Consider the following 19,459-nt stretch of genomic DNA (forward strand, 5'->3'; position numbering starts at 1 on the left):
AAAGCTCAGTAAAATCCTTTTCCCAGTTCAAGTTTTCATCAATATGTGCATCCAAAAATTAGTAGCAAATCATCGTAGTTACTGACTCCTTCTTATTTACTACATCATTTCTTTGTATCACTCTGTTTATTTCGCAGAACTCAGTGCAGTGTTTTTTTTTTTTTTTTCAAAAGTTAGGGAGTGCCCATTTTCAGAGAATTACACAATAATTCTTTGGAAAATATTATATACTAACTCTTCTGTTACTTTCCCCCTAATGAGATTTTTTATAACAACTGTGCAAAAACTATCAGTTTTGCTTGTTGAATGTTAAGTGGGAGGTCATTCACCTATATAAAGGAGTGGACCCGAAACTGAACCCTGTGGAAGCCCTTTATGATTCTACTTCAGTCATTAAAACTGTATGTCTTTCCGGCATTGCCTGAATTATTGAACAAATCATTTTGCATTCAGTTTGTCAATTATGATGGAAATCAGCTGTGTGAAAAGCCATTAGTTCCGTAAAACTTGAGTTTTTCTAAGAGAGTGTCGTGATATACAGAAACTAAGGCATTGGAAAGACCACAAAAAATACCAACTGGCGACATATTATTGTTTAGACATGTACTATATGATCATTGAATGTGTAAACAGCATTCTCAGTGAAGGACGCTTCCTGGACTCCAAACTGTGATACACTAAGTAAATTGGACAATATAGCCTACTGTACACCCTACAAAGCACCTCGCTGAGAATACATGTAAATGTGGGACAGATGCACAGTAATGCTTTCCACTGACTGACGCAGGTCTCGTGGATCCGGCGTCGAGACGCGCACATCCTGACGGTGGACCGGTACACGTTCATCGCGGACGAGCGCTTCCAGGCGTTCCTGGTGGAGGCGACGAGCACGTGGACGCTGCAGGTCAAGTACGTGCAGGCGCGCGACGCCGGCGAGTACGAGTGCCAGGTCAGCGCCGCGCCCAAGATGAGTCACTTCGTCACACTGCACGTCGTCGGTGAGTGCTTCTACACCCAATACCAGCTGTCTTGCGCGCCTTCATGTTTCATTATGTCTACACAAGTGTATTGTTTGAACTGCCGGTTTGTAATGAGCGTATTGGATCAGTGGCTGTATGTTTAATATGTTTCACTGACTTTGTAACTTTCTAATTATTCCATCTCTATAACAGGGTCACCAACAACGAAATGTACAATGGTTATAGGGAAAGTAAAGTTCGATCGGACACGAAATGGAAATCACAGTGAAAATCCGACTTAGCTCTACACAGACGAGTTGGGTGGTGCCTGTAGTATGCACGTTGGCCGCGTCACGCACTTCTTTTCAGTTCTTAGCGGACGGTGAATATGTAAAGATACCTAGAAAATAGTGTCGTCCGCCATGTACGAAGGCCTGGTGAGGGATTTCGCCTTACGTCATGCAGCCTGGTTAACATTACTGTCATGGGTTTCCTTCAACATGACAATTCTCGGTCGCACTATGAAGGGCCAATGAAGAAGCTCTTGCAGCGTTCTCGATAGGAAGGGTTTGATCGCTCACAATAAAGTCCATAATTGGCTCCCCCTTTGCTTCATCTCTCCTCACATGAACCGCTGTCTACATTCTGGAGCAGACAACGAGCTGTAGACCAACGCAGAGAAGTGGCGGAAAGCACAGGCGGCTGCCTTCTATGACGAGGGTATTGTAAAGCTGGTACGACAAATGTCTAAGTAGGAGCGGGGTCTACGCTTATTCTCTGCAAGACCCTCGTAATATCTCCATTCCATTCAAACAGTTAACAGCTGTAGAAGTGGCGTAGAGACCAACGTTCGAAGTAGGTCCTGACGAATCCATTTTGAGTCATCATCAAATTTTCCTACATTATCAGCACGCATGCGGCTGTGTAGGCTAACAAATATGTTCCAAAAAACCTCGGGTAAAACCGGGGCTCTTCCGGAGCTCATACCTCGGGTGCTCTTGGTGATAGAAAGATAGGGTCGTCTGATTTGGGTAGCTCTTGCGGTAGACCATTTGTATATCCAACAAAAGGATCGTTTTAGTGTCACATCCTACAGCACAGAGCCAAAGTATGAATGTTACACACTTCCTCCAGCTAAGGCAAATGGTGCAAATCGGTCGGTTATTTTGAATTTGCTGTGGTCTACGGTTACCGTTAAAGTAGCTTATGGAGGCACCATAATTTCTTGGGAAGCTCCTTACGAAACTTAAAAAGAAGGGTATCTTTACGATTTTTTCGTACAAAATACGAGTTTCTGATTCAAAGACAGCTATGAAGAGAAAATGGCTGAAATTTAAACGATATATTTCTAAGATCCTGATCTAGAACAATGTGGACAATTTTACTGACACCTTTATCCGTTTCTGAGACGTAGAGGTTAAAAGTTACCCTAATGTATAAGCAAAATACGCACGTAAAATGCAGTGTGAGGCGAAAACATAGTTTAAAAAGTGACGTAGCACGAGAAATGTGCTGTAAAGTGTCTTCTTCGTTATCACCATAATGGTTCTGGGAACCCCATGCTCTGATACTGAAGTACATGTAAAACTTTTGAGCACGTAAAACCCGTCCAAAGGTCTCAGTTTAATATTGCGTTGTTCTAATTTAACACAACTAAACTATGAGAATTATACGGACCACAAGGTTATTTTCATAGGGTTGACATGCCCTGCTCTGGCAGGGGAAATAAGGGAATCAGCGGAGGAATGCAAAATGTTCCCGTTTATTAGAAGAACTCTGACAGAGAAGAGGGGAACCAGATGCTTCAGTCTATATTCCTCAGCAATTACAAAAATTTAAACAAAACTTTTGCCTTGCGAACATATTCGCTCTTTTTTACGCTGAGGGAAAAGAAGACAACGTCAGTGTCAAAGAGACGCACAAATAATAAATACTGTAAAATAGTCGACAGTTGTTGTGTTATAGAAAAAGCGAAGAAAACAATGGCAGTGCGAGAGAAAGAGAGGGACACAGTGGCTGTGGAGCATAGTTGACAGTGACAGGACGGTGCTAGGAGACGTCTGAAGGAAACAGTGGGATAGGAATAAAGACAAGGAGAAAGTGGAAGTGGGTGAGGCCAATCATAATGAGAGGCAGAGTGTATGAAAGTGACAACGAGGAAAAGAGAGAGAGTGGCAGTGAGAAGGGGCAGCAGCAGTGGGAGGGAATGAATGAGGTAGTAGCAGTAGTAAGAGAGAACAAGGTTGGACAGTGACAGTGCGAGGAGACAGTAGTAATAGTAGGGCAGAACGAAGGAGACTGTCGTTGGCAGACAAGAAGCAGTGACAAAGTGACACAAAGAAACAATGACTATGGTTGGGATGAATGACTAAATGAGGTAAGTGGGAGTTGATGGTTAAGAGCGACTTACAGCGATCGACTAGTGAGTTTGGGAGAGTTATAGCTAGGGGAACTTGTGGGAGTGAGAGGTGAGTAGCATGTTTAGAAGAGAACGAATACATTCACTTGCTGAGAAAACGAGCATATATATCTTTCCGTGCGATCTCTGATTTCCCTGATGATCAACGTTTCTCCCTATGTAGGTCGACGTCAACAAAATATTTTCGCATTCGGAAGAGAAAATTGCTGATTGAAATTTCGTGAGATGATTCCGCCGCAAGGAATAACAGCTTTGTTTTACTGATGTCCACCTGAAATCCCGTATCATGTCAGTGACACAGTGACACTGTCTCCCCTGTTTCACGATAATGCAAAACGCAATGCTCTTCTTTGAACTTTCTCTATGTACTCCGTTCCAGACCGCGCAGCAATACTCCAAAAGACGACGGACAAGTGTAGTAGATGTGTTACATTTCTAACTGTCCTGAGAGTAAAACACAGTTTTTGGTTTGCCTTCCCCACTACATTTTCTGTGTCCTCTCCAGTTTCAGTTGTTCGTAATTGTAATTCCTAGGTGTTCATTCGTAGTTGAATTTTCGGCCTTTATATTTGACTGATTTACTGTGTAAACGAAGTTTACAGAAATCACTTCTGTTTTACTAGATGACTTTCCGTTAGTTACTACAAACTTATACATATACCACTGGATGGTTTTTGTCGTTCATGCTACAGGCCCTGGAGATGAGTCTAAAGATGAATCGGAACTGGTAGCTTAAATTAACAGCTTAAAAATCAGCGCTGTAGTAGTGCTACTTTTACAATTAATAGACCAGCCGTGGCCTCACACTCCATAATTCCAAAATGAAATTACGTTAACTGAACACAGAAACTGGACAATAGCTGACTCGATGCGTGTGGTGTGGTCCGACGAGTCGCGATTTTGCTTTGTTTCGAGTTATTGTCTGCGTTCAGCTTATCTACGACCCACTGCGGAGGTTCACCTGCAGTGCATGAAGATTGTAGTTCAGGCTGGAGTTGGTTTTATGGGGGTTTTTCGTACCGTGACTCGGTCCCATACATTCAAGTCGGAGCATGAACCAGCATAACGAGTTAAAGACTGTCTCTTTCTTCTACATCTTCACGGTTTATGTGCCGTGGACTCTATCTTCCGATATCATAACAGCCGTTTTGCCAGAGGTACACGCGTATGTTCCTCGATTCATCAACACTCAGACACCTTTCAGCATCTCGACTGGAGCACCAAACCACCATATCTTAATCCCGTAGTAAGTACCATGGTGTATTTCTAATAGCGGGTGAAACGTATGTCAGAATCCCCTCGGATTGGTAGCTCGAAGCCACGTAATCACCAATGTGTGGACTTAGCTGGATATGGAATACCTAAGACTTGCGGTCATTCCTCTTCATCGAACTGACGCCTTTATCATGACTACAGAATGAGTTAGCGTGATGTCTCCCATATTTAATGGTATCCTACCGAGCTGATGATTTATTTTTTCTGAACAGTAATGAGACGAACGGCTCAGTCATCTTCGTTTAATGCAGTTCGAAGAGATCCCAAAAGGGAAATTAATTTACAACTGCGTAATCGTTCTGATACGACTGCATTAGGTATGAAGATATTTATTACCTATTGGTGACACATGAATATTTGAGCCGGACTGGGACTCGAAACCAGATTTCCCGGTTGTAGATAGCTGTCGCCTTACTCACTTCGGCCATATGAGCATGCTTCCAGGATCGATCCATCACTCACAACTTTACTTGGATTTCCGTCACAGGGTTTGAACGGGACAAACGTATTCAACGTAAGTATTACGGTCGTCGACACTTGCAATACTAATTTTTAACAATGTCTGAAGAAACAGACATTGATGGCGAACTTGCAGCTGCACTAAATTTATGAAATTTATTCTCAGCGGGGCACAATCCCGGAAGCGTGCTCAGATAATCGAAGTCGTTACGGCTGCTACATGCGTCAATGCGCCACAAATTTTCATATGTACCAACAGTAGTATTTTCGTACTTAATGCGGCTGATTTAAGCAAGATCTCGCATTTTCGAATACATTTAATAAATTTATTCCAGCTACGAGATCGTCACCAATGTCTGTTTCTTCAGGCACTGTTAAAAGTGAGATACTGTAAGTGATTGTCAAGTTTGGAGACAGGAAACATATTTAATAATTAAAGGACGTGATATTCACAAATACAAAGTGCACAGCCAAAATATATTTTACATACGACCAGCATCGACAATTAGCTATCAAAAATGCCCAAAAGAACAAATACAACTTAAGAATGTAAATGGTTCAAATGGCTCTGGACACTATGCGACTTAACTTCTGAGGTCATCAGTCGCCTAGAACTTAGAACTAATTAAACCTAACTAACCTAAGGACATCACACGCATCCATGCCCGAGGCAGGATTCGAACCTGCGACCGTAGTGGTCACTCGGTTCCAGAGTGCAGCGCCTAGAACCGCACGGCCACTCCGGCCGGCTTAAGAATGTTGCGACAGCTATAACAGACATACTGTGTCGTCACAAATTGTGAAGAATGAGGTTGATCGCAAAATTTCTCATACGATACATGTTCTACAAAGAAGCGTCGGGACAGTCATGAACATGATAAAATGTACTACATATACGACTGTGATCGGGAATTAAGTTCCTTTCATGTACCATTTCGCGAACTTACACTTTGTGATCAAAAGTATCCGGACAACTGACTGAAAATGACTTTAAAGTTCGTGGCGCTCTCCATTGGTAAAGCTGGAATTCAGTAAGATGTTGGCTCATCCTTAGCCTTGGTGACAGCTTCCACTCTTTCAGGCATTCTTTCAATTAGGTGCTGGAATGTTTGTTGGGAAATGGGAGCCCATTCTTCACGGAGTGCTACACTGAGGAGAGGTATCGATGTCGGCCGGTGAGGCCTGGCACGAAGTCGCCCTTCCAAAACATCCCAAAGGTGTTATGTAGGATTCAGGTGAGGACTCTGTGTACGCCAGTCCATTTCAGGGATGTTATTGTCGTGTAACCAGTCCGCCACAGGCCGTGTCTTAGGAACAAGTGCTCGATCGTGTTGGAAGATGCAACCGCCATCTCCGAATTGCTCTTCAACAGTGCGAAGCAAAAATGTGCTTGAAACATCAATGTAGGCCTGGGCAGTGATAGTGCCACGGAAAACAACAAGGAGTTTAAGCCGTTTCCATGAAAAACACGACGTAACTATACCACCCCCGCCTCCGAATTTTACTGTTGGCACTACACACACTGGCAGATGACGTTCACCGGGCATTCGCCATTCCCATACCCTGCCATCGGATCGCTACATTGTGTACCGTGATTCGTTACACCACACAACGCTTTTCCACTGTTTAATCGTCCAATGTTTCCGCTCCTTACACAAAGCGAGGCGTCGTTTGGTATTTATCGGCGTGATGTGTGGCTTTTGAGCAACCGCTCGACCATGAAATCCAAGTTTTCTAACATCCGTCATAACTATAATAATACTTGCAGTGGATCCTGATGCTGTTTGGAGTTATTGTGTGATTGTCTGGATATATGTCTGCATATTAGACATTTCGAAACTGTCAGCGGTCTCTGTCAGTCAACACACGGATTCGGCCTGTACGCTCTTGTGCCGTATGTGTCCCTTCACGTTTCCACTTCACCATCACTTCGGAAACAGTGGACCTAGGGATGTTTAGGAGTGTAGACAACTCGCATACAGACGTATGACACAAGTGAAACCCAATCACTTGACCACGTTCGAAGTCCGTGAGTTCTGCGGAGCGCCCCATTCTACTCTCTCACGATGCCTAACGACTACTGAGGTCGCTGTTGTGGAGTATCTGGAAGTAGGTGGTAGCACAATGTACCTAAAATGAGAAAAGTAGGTTTTTTCAGGAGTCCGGATACTTTTGATCACACAGTTTAGCTGTCAAAGCTGTCATGGCACTCTAGATATTGACAGGTCACTGTGCGACAGAAAATGGTAGTAAAAAGTTATTCAGTATGAAGCTTATGTTAATGAGAATGGTTTTTTTTTTTTGAATATTTACATGCGGTGGGTTACGGCCAGCATAATATTTTTATCTTACGCTAATGCTATGTAAGCTCAATAGCGTTAGGGAAATGTTCAACAAACTCAAGTTTCACACACTTCCTCAGAGCTTTACTCATAAAATTCTAAATGTGTGCGTTCGATTAAGAGTTGGGCATATAATACTTCCTAGCACATATCTGTCGAGTCCGCCTCCGTAACTGAGTAGTAAGCTTGTCTGGTTGCTACGCGGAGTACCTGCGTTCGATTTCCGGCAGTGGCAATGATTTTTTCCTCATGGAAAGACTGGAACGAGGAGCTCTCGGCTTCATCATGACAACTGAGAAGGTACTTGTGTGAGAGATAGCGGCTCCAAAGTCAAGAAGGCCGACAACGGCCGGTAGAACGGTCTGATGACTTCACACCTCTCCATACCGCATCCAATGGTACCACTGGCAGATAATGACACGGCAGTCGGTGCGTTCTTGTTGGTCATCGAGACCGAACGCAGTGCTTTGCTTGTTTTGCCGCACATATTTCTGGTGAAATGACCATGAAGAAGTAATTAACAAAGTTTAATGCCAGTGCGAAGGCGTATCAACAATAGTTCGTCTCACCCTCTGTTCGGTAATGTAAACGGAGAGGTGGAAAATGTAGCGCCAGCAGAAGTACCCTTCACCACATTCCGTAGGGTGGCATATAGTGAACACATGTAGAGCTAGGTGAATGGCTGGCAATCGAAGATTTGTATATGATAATTGAGTAATCGTCAGCAAGACCACAAAATATGAGAAAAAAATCACATTCAAACGAAGTGTAAATCAAGTAAAACACTATAGAAATTATGTCCTCAGCATTAAATACAAACTTACGATTCAGAAGTACCTAAACCGTAAAATCAGAGCTGATTTTGCACAATTTAAGAAAGTAGTTGGTCCTATGTTATGAAAGCTGTAAGACAGTAAACAGAACGACTAACAGTCATGTATCAGCACTCATATCCGATATTCACGCACATTTACGTAGACCTATCTGTTTAACGCTATTCTTTACTGCTACAGCCGTTTACTTCCAATAATTACTTTGCAATAAAATATGTCGGCTGCGCTCTATATCTGAACAGTTGTAACAAATAACGACTTGTAATGAATATTTCTCTCATTAAATACTGCACATGCCGTCTTTAATACTTATAAGTTTTAAAGGTCAGTGCTTGGCTATCTGTTTCCTAACGGAGCGCGACGCTGCTTAAAAAAGACTTACAAATACGCAAGATACGAGTAACTGGAATATTTGCGTATTCGGTAGTAGGAGAAGGCCTGTAAGCATAAAGCAGTTCGAAACTCGCTAGAAGCATCCTCATTTTGCTTACTTTTATTAGAATTCCACATTTATGATCAAATGAAAACGTTACTCAGCAAATATTGAATAACATTTTTTAATGAACATAACGTATTTTTATTTTTCATTGCTATGTTGCATTAAAATGGGAGTATTCACATTGTATTAAACCTTGGTACAAAAATGCGGAACATCAAATAGCACATAAAATCTTTTTTATTTTCATTTCTGGAGATTAAACAGTATTATTTTGCAAAAAAGCTATTGGTTCATGTAACAAAAAGGCCATTCGCATATCTGTATCACGTTTTAATTTATTTTTATGCTGCCAGTAATTAAAGATGAAAAGGCGCTATACTTATTAAAAGTGTCTAATTCAATATTTGTAATTAACATTTTCACTTGTTAATAAATATGAAATTTGAATAAAAGCCAAATAAAGTTGCTACTAGCGAGATTCGAGCAAGCAACCTCACGATTAGCGAAGCCTTTAAAATTAGGTACTCCTTCTTAATAAAATGCAATTATTACCCACATACCAGCACTTGGAAATCTAATCTTCAAAGACGAACCTTCGAGTTTGCTTATTTTTAGCGAAAGTGGCGATGGGGACGGGGAGGGGGGGAGGAGTCGGGATTGGGGTGAGGGTGGGAGATGGCATAGTGTCGTAATGCATAAACAAACTCATGTCCAGCCACTGACATGTGAATCCCATCGTATGAAGGAATTCTAAGAGGATCAATCGGTTAGGTCTCCTTGCAACTGGATTTTCTAAAAACGACAGTTAAATATTACCAGTAAAACACAAAAGTAACGGAATGGAAGGTCTAGGCCAATACTTGCACATGAATGGCATTATGCTCATCACTTTAACTTCCGAATTTGTTATTGGGTATTTTAAGGACAATAAATACTACAGATGGTTCGCTGGAATTCGTCTCCAAATCGCGCGAGCAGTCCGCAGATTGCTCGTTTGTTGACAAATCACAGTGTGCAGCGATAACTCGCTCGAATGTCCGAGAAATCTGTTGAATCGCTTGCTACGAATTAGCCGTGTCTGACACCATGACTGCATGACTGCATGTCTTTTGTTTATTACTAATCATGACAGTGCAGTTTTCTTCAGCTTCTCTGTGTCCACATGGAATAAGAAGTTACGTTGGAAATTATAGTTATCGGAGGGAAACGAATTCTCTTAGAAGTGAATTTGAAGACGAAGCCGTCACTAATATTATGAAAGAATACAACTCTAAAAACTCTTATATTTTGCAGCGAACAGCATTTTGAAACGTGTGCTGTAGAAGCAGAAATTCATGGGAAGTTACAGTATATCGAGATTCAGCTTGTGATTCTGAGTTGTTTATGAGCAACTAGACGCACTGCTAAAAAGCGTAATTTCTTAACAGACGCAAACATTTCAACTTAAATATTTAGGACATACCTACTGAAAGGCAAATATAATTCCTTTTACATTTCATACATGTGTAATGCCACTCATACAGTTTAAAAAAGGTATGGAAACGAACAGTGCTGCTAATCACAACATTCCTGTAGAGAAATCGAAATTGTGAGGCCATTCTTCATATGCTAATAGTTAAATCACAAGATTAAAACATGAAAAAGAACGGAAAACTTTGATATGTATTAGCAAAATGCAGACAGGAAAGGTGTACACGATACACGTGGGGTCACTGAAAAATTTGATAGGTTTTGTAACATAGATCGCAGTTCTCAACAAAATCATTAAGAAACAAGTTTAATGAATTTTGATTGCGTTTATAATTACCACTATTACTTTCAACGTTTATTTTTGACAGATGTTAGCCGGCACACAGAGATCAACTGCGGCTACAGCTAAACACAAAATTTCGCTTACCATTGCAGAACTTCGAACGGTGACGTTCCAAATAGAGACTGAAATTGCTTGTTAAGTGGTCGTGTGTAGTAGGGCAGAAACCAGCGAGCGATTTCAGGCGATACCACTGGCGATACAGTCAGCGATCTGCCACTCCTATATGGAGCCTTTGAAGTTTAATATTTTATTGGCATTTGTACTGCTGTTGGTGTGACCCAGATATACGGTGGTGAAGTCAAATAATATACATACTGTTCGTAGTTCAGTAGTTAAAGAAATTCACTAAAGTAAGCGCTAATGTTACATTACGCTTCGACGAACGTCAGATCTTTGCTTCTCAGGTTTATTAAAATCTTCTAAAGATATACATTCAAAGATAAAGGCTCTATACGTATATTGCTGTTTTACAGCTAAGCCTTAGCTACTGCATCGGTAATTGGTAAACTGGGCACACGTATGCATTAATCACCCAGTGTAGGCAACAGACACATACACTAGAGACATACAGGTTGTCCCAGGAGGAATTGTCGATATTCTGAGACATGGTAGGAACGATCACTCGAAGCCTTGTAAACAACAGCTCGAAAATTTGTAACTTAAGAGTTATGAGCACTTCTTCGGTACTGTGAAACAAATCTGTTGTACTACAGGCTCTTTTCTTCCCATAATTTGGGAGACGGTTTTGTGCACCAAAAGAATAAAAGTTTGTTTAGTAGATATGGGGTGTAAAGTGCATGACCTAAGAGCTATGATTACTTCTTCAGCAGAAGAGTTCTGTGTTTCTTTTTATTTTATTTTATTTCTTTATTTTTATTTTTATTATTTTTTTTAATTCGTGGTATAGTCTTATGGGACCAAACTGCTGAGGTCATCGGGCCCTAAGCTTACACACTACTTAATCTAACTTAAACTGACTTACACTAAGGAAGACACACACACCCATGCCTTAGGGAAGACTCGAACCACCAACAGGGGGAGCCACCCGGACCGGATAAGACGCCTCAGACCCCGCGGCTAAGAGTTCTGTTTCGCATCAGTGAAGACGAACAGTTACCCACAGCTCTTAAGGTTGGCCCTTCAGAGCCCGTCCTTACTGGAATTTGCTTCTTGTTTTGGTCCATTCTACCGTATCTCCGAACATGGAAAGCAAGCAGCTGTGGATATAAGAGACTTATTTCATAGTATGGAAGATGATGTGCTGATAATTCTTACGGTATGCGTTTTAGAACAAAAGATTACTAGACATTTTTGCTTGGAATAGTCGTTGCTGTCATATCTCTGAATGTCAGCCATTCCTCTTGCGACCTCTGCATGTTCTAGGATCGTAATAATTCCTGTCAGGTGAAGCGTAAATTTTTAATTTCTTTTATAGTATCGGTATCAGATACCTGTTAATTGCTGTAGCACACTTAGAAACCATTCGCCGCAAAAACTATATCATTCAAAAGTAAACGAAGGGTACTTGTTATTATTATCCATAATAGAATCAGCATTCAGTGAGCACATGAGGATGAACAGATCTTTAAAAATTTATTTTATTTTTTTCAGGCCCGCAATTCGAGGATTTACCTTTCTGCTGTTGTAATCGCTCGAGATACCGTTGTCGGCGTTTTGGATTCGATGTGGAATACACACTGAGCATATAAAAAAATGGCTTTCGAAACCGGAGATCGGAGTCAACACCGGCCTTTGCGTAAATCAGAACCGACAGGTGCGAGAGCTTCGCTTTCAGAGGACGCGGTGAAACATAGACTATAAATTTAATCTGTAAAGCCGTTGACCGGGACGATTTTCATAAGGGATGATAATATTTCATGTGAAATTTGAGACACAAAAACATTTTGTTACTGAATATCATATATCAGAAGGACCAGTGTGCAGTGTAAATAACGGATTCAAAACACGCAGTGAATTCTGAGGATGCGATTGATGTTATTCCTGTGTCAGTGTTTGGAATGAAATCATCTCACGCGCGCTACGTAGGAAACAGCAGTCATAGCTCCAGTCGAGTTCACTCCCCTGTTACGTGTAAACCACTTTATTTAGCGCAGCATAGCCCACTGAAATTAAGAGAGACGCAATGACGTGGGCGTCACAGGACCTGTAAGAATTCCCGGATAAAAGAAAATCGAATTAAGACCAAAATCGTTATTTTAATTTCGTTGACACAGGTGTTGCGAAATATACTGAACTTCATGGCAATAATTTTGGATCGTAGTAGTTGCCTGTTTCATTATTTTGGTCTGAAAATCTTCCTCCTGTTAATACCAAAGATAGCAAATTTAGTCTCACCGATGTGTTTAGAGTCTTTTATACCCCTTTCAGTGCGTATTCTGACCTCCTCCGTTAGTTTTTCTAATTATTAAAGTCACATGAATGAAGTTCTTCAGCAGATATTTAATGACTTGCATTGCTGTATATGCATGTGACATAGCACAAACGACATGGCGTGTGATTATAAACCTAAAGAGAATACTATACGAAAAGTAATATTACTTAGCTTGCATCTTCTATGTAGTCTTCTAGAAGTGACCATTTCTTTAAGTTCCAACTTTACAAGAAGGCATCCAGTTGTTTGTTATTTTATGCATTAAGTTTTAAAATAACATACTATGCACCTTTTTTCATGCTCATTTTCAGTTGCTTTAGCCAGACGGTCTCAACATATCACACTCAAACTTACAATAAAACATCACTGGCAATACAGGGCATCACATCCTCGACACAACTTCATTAACATGCGCATGAAGATGACTAAAGATGCGAACCTCACAGTACGAATATGTTAAAGGTATCAATTTATATCTTCAGAGAATGTTATACATAATTAATATTGTACTTTACAAATGCTTTCAAATTATCATCGAAAAAATGTAGACATTACAATATCATTTGAGTCCAATAATTATAACATGAAACTTCTTATAAGAATTTGGACAATTCTGTTCATCACAAATAACATTACACGTTTTCTTGTATTTTTTACGCAAAAAATAATACTCTACAATTTATTTAACTATTAAAAACAATGCTGAAGAATGACTATCTGTCAAGTAATCCATTTACTTGAGTGTATCGAGAATTACAATAACATCGAAAATGGACCATTAACCAGATCCATTACAGTATCTGCTTCTTAACTCTACTGATGACGGTCTAGTTTCCATAGTGTCACATTCTAGGTAGCCCCCAGCATTTAAAGGCCTTTCATTGCCTTTTTTTATTGTGGTCTCAAAATCTATTCCCCTTCTGTGTCATACAGATGAGAATACTTCTTTGAATGACAGTTATGTGCTGCGTGAGACTTACGTTATCAAGTAGACACCCAGAAACAATCTGTTCAGTTCGGTGTTCAGCGGCTACAGCGAAACATCATAGTGACGTGACTGAACACATTATTTAACACAATTCGTATCTAGGTATGGATGTGTCCTGAGTACTTACAGACCGACATTTACTCTATTTTCTGGAACATTTATGTATTCCTAAAGGTCACATAAGTTTCCAATTTAAAAAATAATGTGTGATGATTAGAGTAGCGACGAGAATTTTACTTTGATTTTACTTTTCCGTTTACCAACACAACCGACGAACAGTCCTCGTTTTTTTCCTCTCTCTCTGCATAAATTCTCCTGTAGCCATTTCTTTTTTTTTTTTTTCCTTACCCGTCTATTCTGCTGCTTTCATTCAGAAGTGCCTTACATTGCTACTTTACTTTCTTTTCCTGAATTTCTTGACATTCTTCTTTCGTCGTTTAAATGCAATCTTTTTCTTGCATAACAAGCTTTCTCTGCATATACGGTCATTGCACCTCTTTTTGTCGCTTAAATTTGCATGATGACTGTTTCTTCTTAACCAACAGTGGTTTACATTATTCTAGTATCGACAGCCTCGGTAAAATTCGAAAAAAGTCATCATTTGGCAGTACTTCAATGTAATTTCGTTCAGTTCTAAATAGCCGTGACTAAATAGTAGACTAACTTATACAAGATAAAGCAGCCTATGTGGAAGAAGAAATGAATTCATATCTTACAAGAATTATGGAGGATATGTAGTGCAATACCGCAGAGACAAACTAATTAAAAGTATCAGCACATTTTCGCAGAAAAACGTGAGATTGCCTACTCCGCTTGACATATCATTTTCAATTACTGGGAAACCTAAGAAAAGGAGAACGGAAATAAGTGTAACAAATGCTACAGAAAGTTTACGAATAGCGTAGCTATGTGAAGAAGTAAGGCAATACAGTTCGAATTCACAGACTTCGTGTATCTAGAGAAGTTTTGAAATTATTTTTGGGGTTATCTTCGATAAATGATACCAAAATTTGCTTTTGTTGCTATTTTTAGACTTGTATCCATATATGGGCATTTAAATAGGTTACGTCAGATTTGCAGACACGCAGTTTTCAAGAGACTGAGATTTTGACATTAGCCACAATTTGGCACTGAAATAAATTCAGTGGTGCCTAGTAAAACTTTGGGCCGGACAAGGAGGCGTATCCAGAAATTTTGTTTCAAACGAGCGGTCGTCTTAATAGCTTCGGCTATCCGAACTCACTTCACGTCCAATTCAATTGCCCATGTTATCACACACAGCATACGCAGTGTCCCCCGTTCATTACTCTGATCGTTAGCAGCCTCGCACTGATTCGTGCAAAAGGTCGAACGAAGAGTGCACATGCAATTAATGATATTTATTTGTCGTCAAAGGCCTGCCGCGGTGGCCGAGCGGTTCTAGGCGCTTCAGTCTGGAACCACGCGACTGCTACGGTCGCAGGTTCGATTTCTGCCTCGGGCATGGATGTGTGTGATGTCCTTAGGTTAGTTAGGTTTAAGTAGCTCTAAGTTCGAGGGAACTGATGACCTCAGACGTTAAGTCCCATAGTGCTCAGAGCCATTTGGACCATTTTGTCATCAAAGTGCATATATTTATATGTTTGGTGTCTGTTCTTTCGTTGTATTATGATGCAGTCCACAATTCCGAGTTGTAGTGACGCACATGTACTGTTACTGATTACATGATTGACTAATACTCGTAATATTTACACAGCTGATGAGTAGAGATATATAATTGTAAAAAGACCTGACGATTCAGAATTCATCACTCAGATGCAAGTATGGTAAACTTATTTCCAGAACCGTACAGTGATGAAATCAAACAATAACGCAAGAAGTGGGAAAATATTTTCATCTTCAAACCTTACTTTGTCTATCTCTTGGAAGAATTAATACTCGGCTGAAAAATAAAGTTAGCTTGAGTCATTACATTACAATGGGCTCATGGCAAAAATAATTTGATATGGTAATTATGTTGAAGAGATGATTGATGAAGCTAGTTCTGTGAAATGGAAGTTGCGCTTGTTGGCGGATAATGATGTATCGGAAGTCACTGAATGAAAAATGGATTCTCTCTCACTGAGTTTTTCGCACAGCGCTGTGACACTCAGAAAATCACTATTGAGTTAAAATTCCCGCTGGAGTTGCTCGCATTATACCTATTAACGCCAAATGGATTAAGAGTAATAATTACATGCGCAATAAGGAAAACATAATCTCAGCAACGCAAGTTAATTGCCATTGTCTTTGTTATTTCATTTACCTGTGTATTTATGCTATCACGTGACATATGCCAAGTTGTGTGTAAGTGGAATGATCAAAATTTCTCTACACATTAACCCCACAGGAGAAAGTATGATACAGGGATGTGATGGCTCCAGCCACACTGCATTTCAGTATTACAACTAATGTTCTAGATTTCTTAATACTGTATTTACTATGGGAAACAGAAAAAGAACCTTTACTCTTGTATTATCTACTACAAACACAAAACGTACAGAAATCGTTCCTACATGAAATATATTTAAAACGTCATTGGTTAGCACCGATCCGAAGGGTAGTAATAAAGCTTTTACTACCGCCTAGAAAAATTAAAGTTTCGTAATTAATTTTGTGTATGTTCGCAGGTGAAAGTCTGTAGTCGTGACTACACATGAATAACACCGTGCCACAGTACCGTAGAACGCCACTAGAGGAGCCGAGACAAACTGAAGCAGCTTTTTCCCAAAGTGAAGAATGGCTACACCAATTCCTTTGGCTCCACTTGCCCCGGTATACGGCACTGTGGCACGGTGATATTCATGTTTAGCTGGACTGCAGCTTTACACCTGCAAACGCTGAAAAATTTGTCTGCCTAACTGTATACAGTGAGGAGACAATAGCAATGGGATAGCGATTTGCACATATAAATATGGCGGTAATATCGCATGTACAAGCTATAAAAGAGTAGTCCAAAGGCGGAGCTGTAATTTGTACTCATTTGATTCATTTGAAAACGACTCCGATTTAATCGTGGCCGCATGGCGGGAATTATAGGACTTTGAATGCGGAATTGTAGTTATTTGGGGCATTCCATTTCGAAAATCATTGAAAAATTCAATATTCCGAGATACACAAGATCAACAGTGTGTCAAGAATACCGGTTTTTATTCATCAGCTCTCACCGCGGACATCGCAGTGGCCGACTGGAAACAATTAATGACCGAGAGCGGCGGCTTTTATGTTGAGGTGTCAGTGCTAACAGACATTCAACACTGAATGAAATAACCCCTGCAATCAATGCAGGACGAATTTAAAAGCAGCTACAACTGCATAGTAGTGGAAAGGTGTCAGGACCAAATGAGACATCTTATAAGATTGTGTAAAGATTATGCGAAAGAACTTGCTCCCCTTCTAGCAGTAATTTATCGTAGATGGCTTGAGCAACGAAAGGTATCTAACGACTAGAAAAAAGCACATGTCATTCCCATTTTTAAGAACGGCCGTAGGACCGATCGATTTAATTATACACCTGTATCGTTGACGTGAATCTGTTGCAGAGTTGTGGAACATGTTTTATGCTCAAGAATTATGACGTTTTTGGAAAATGAACGTGTTCTCTATAAAAATCAGCATGGATATCACAAACAGAGGTTCTGCAAAACGCAGCTCGCTCTGTTCCTCCATGAGATCCACAGCGCAGTGGAGAACGGCGCTCGGGTACATGCCGTGTTCCTTGATTTCAGTAAGGCATTTGAAAAACCAATAGGAGCTTACGAAGTATAGGAGCAGACTTGCAATTGGATTCAAGACATTTTTGCTGATAGAACAAGCCTCTCTTAACGAAACAAACTCGACAGATGTAAAGGTAATATGCGGAGTACCCAATGGAAGTGTGATAGGACTGTTGCTGTTTATAATATAGGCAAATAATCTAGTAGAAAGTGCCGGATGCTCTTTAAGGATATTCGCAGACGATGTAGTCGTTTATACCAAAGTAGCAACGCCAGAAGGTAGTAAGAATTTTCAGAACGACATACAGAGAATTGATGAATGGTGCAGACTCTGGCAGTTGACCCTGAACGTAAATAAATGTAACATATTGCGCATACAAGGGAAAAGAAATCCACTACTGTACAGCTACACTAATGATGACAAACAGCTTGAAACAGCGTCTACCGTAAAATATCTAGTCGTAACCATCCCGTGCGACCTTAAATGGAATGACCACATAAACAGATAGTGGAAAATTCATATACCAGACTCAGAGTCATCGAAAGAATATTAAGGAAATGTAACTCATCCACGAAAGAAGTTGTTTATAAGGCGCTTGTTCGCACGATTGTTGAGTATTGTTCATCTATCTGGGATCCCTATCAGGTAGGACTGATAGGAGATAGAGAATATCCGACATAGAGCGGCGCATTTCGTCACGAGATCGTTCACCTGGCGACAGAGCGTTACGGAGATGCTAAAAAAACTCCACTGGTAAACGTTAGAAGAGAGACATTGTGCATAAAGGCGTGATTTACTAATGAAATTTCGGGACAGCTCTTCTCAGGAGGAGTCGGAAAAGCATATCACTTCTCCCCACGCACATCTCGCGTGTTGATCACGAGGAGAAAATTTGCGAAATTAGAGGCGATTGACAGGCTTACCGACAATCATTCTTCCCACGCACTATCAGTGAGTGGAACAGGGTTGGAGATCTTAGATAGTAGTATCAAAAGTGCCCTCCGCCACACACCATTAAGTGGCATGTGGAATATAACGTAGATTTAGATGCACACGAACGTATCCGTTAGGACATCGCGGTAAAAGTTTACGTCAACGTGCCATGGAAGACGACGACCGATGGGAGAGACTTTGCTAACAGCAAGACATCGCCTGCTGCACCTCTCATGGGCTCGTGACCTTGTCGGTTTGATCCTATTCGACTGGAAAACCATGGCCTGGTCAGATGAGTCCCGATTTCAGCTGATGATAGGGATCTAGTGAGACACAGGCACCACGAAGCTATGTAGCCAAGACTTCAACAAGGCACTGTGCAAGCTGGTGGTGGCTCCATAATGATGTGGGTTGTGTTTGCATGGAATGGACTGTGTCTTCTGGTCCAAGTGAACCTATCATTCACTGGAACTGGTTATCGCCGTCTGCTTGGAGACCATTTGTAGCCATTATGAATTCATATTCGCAAACAACATCGGAATTTTTATGGATGACACAGCGTCATGTCAGCGAGCCACAGTTAGTCATGATTGGTCTGAAAAACTTTCTGGACAATTCGAGCAAATGATTTAGCCACTCAGATCGCCAGTGATGAAACGTATCGATCACTCGTGGGATCTAATCAAGAGATTAGTTCGTGCACATAATCTTGCACCGTCAACACGTTTGCATTTATGGATGTCTATTGAGGCAGCAGTTGTGGATGAAACTTCAGACTACTTGTTGAATCCATGCCACGTCGACTTGCTGCGCTACGCCGGGCAAAAACATGTCCGACTTGGTATTAGGAAGTATCCCATGACTTTTGACGC

The 19,459-nt window shown here is 40.8% G+C and overlaps 1 protein-coding gene across 1 annotated transcript in view; it reads left to right on the forward strand.

Moving 5' to 3' along the window:
• The window catches only part of LOC126203267 (protein sidekick-2-like), a 794,175-nt gene that overhangs the window by 675,473 nt on the left and 99,243 nt on the right, over positions 1–19,459 (forward strand). The window contains exon 4 of the mRNA XM_049937521.1: positions 788–998. Coding sequence (XP_049793478.1) covers positions 788–998 — 211 coding nt within the window. The remainder of the gene's footprint in view (positions 1–787; positions 999–19,459) is intronic.

This window comes from Schistocerca nitens, chromosome 9 (genome assembly GCF_023898315.1).
Source record: "Schistocerca nitens isolate TAMUIC-IGC-003100 chromosome 9, iqSchNite1.1, whole genome shotgun sequence".
Classification (NCBI taxonomy): Eukaryota; Metazoa; Arthropoda; class Insecta; order Orthoptera; family Acrididae; genus Schistocerca; species Schistocerca nitens.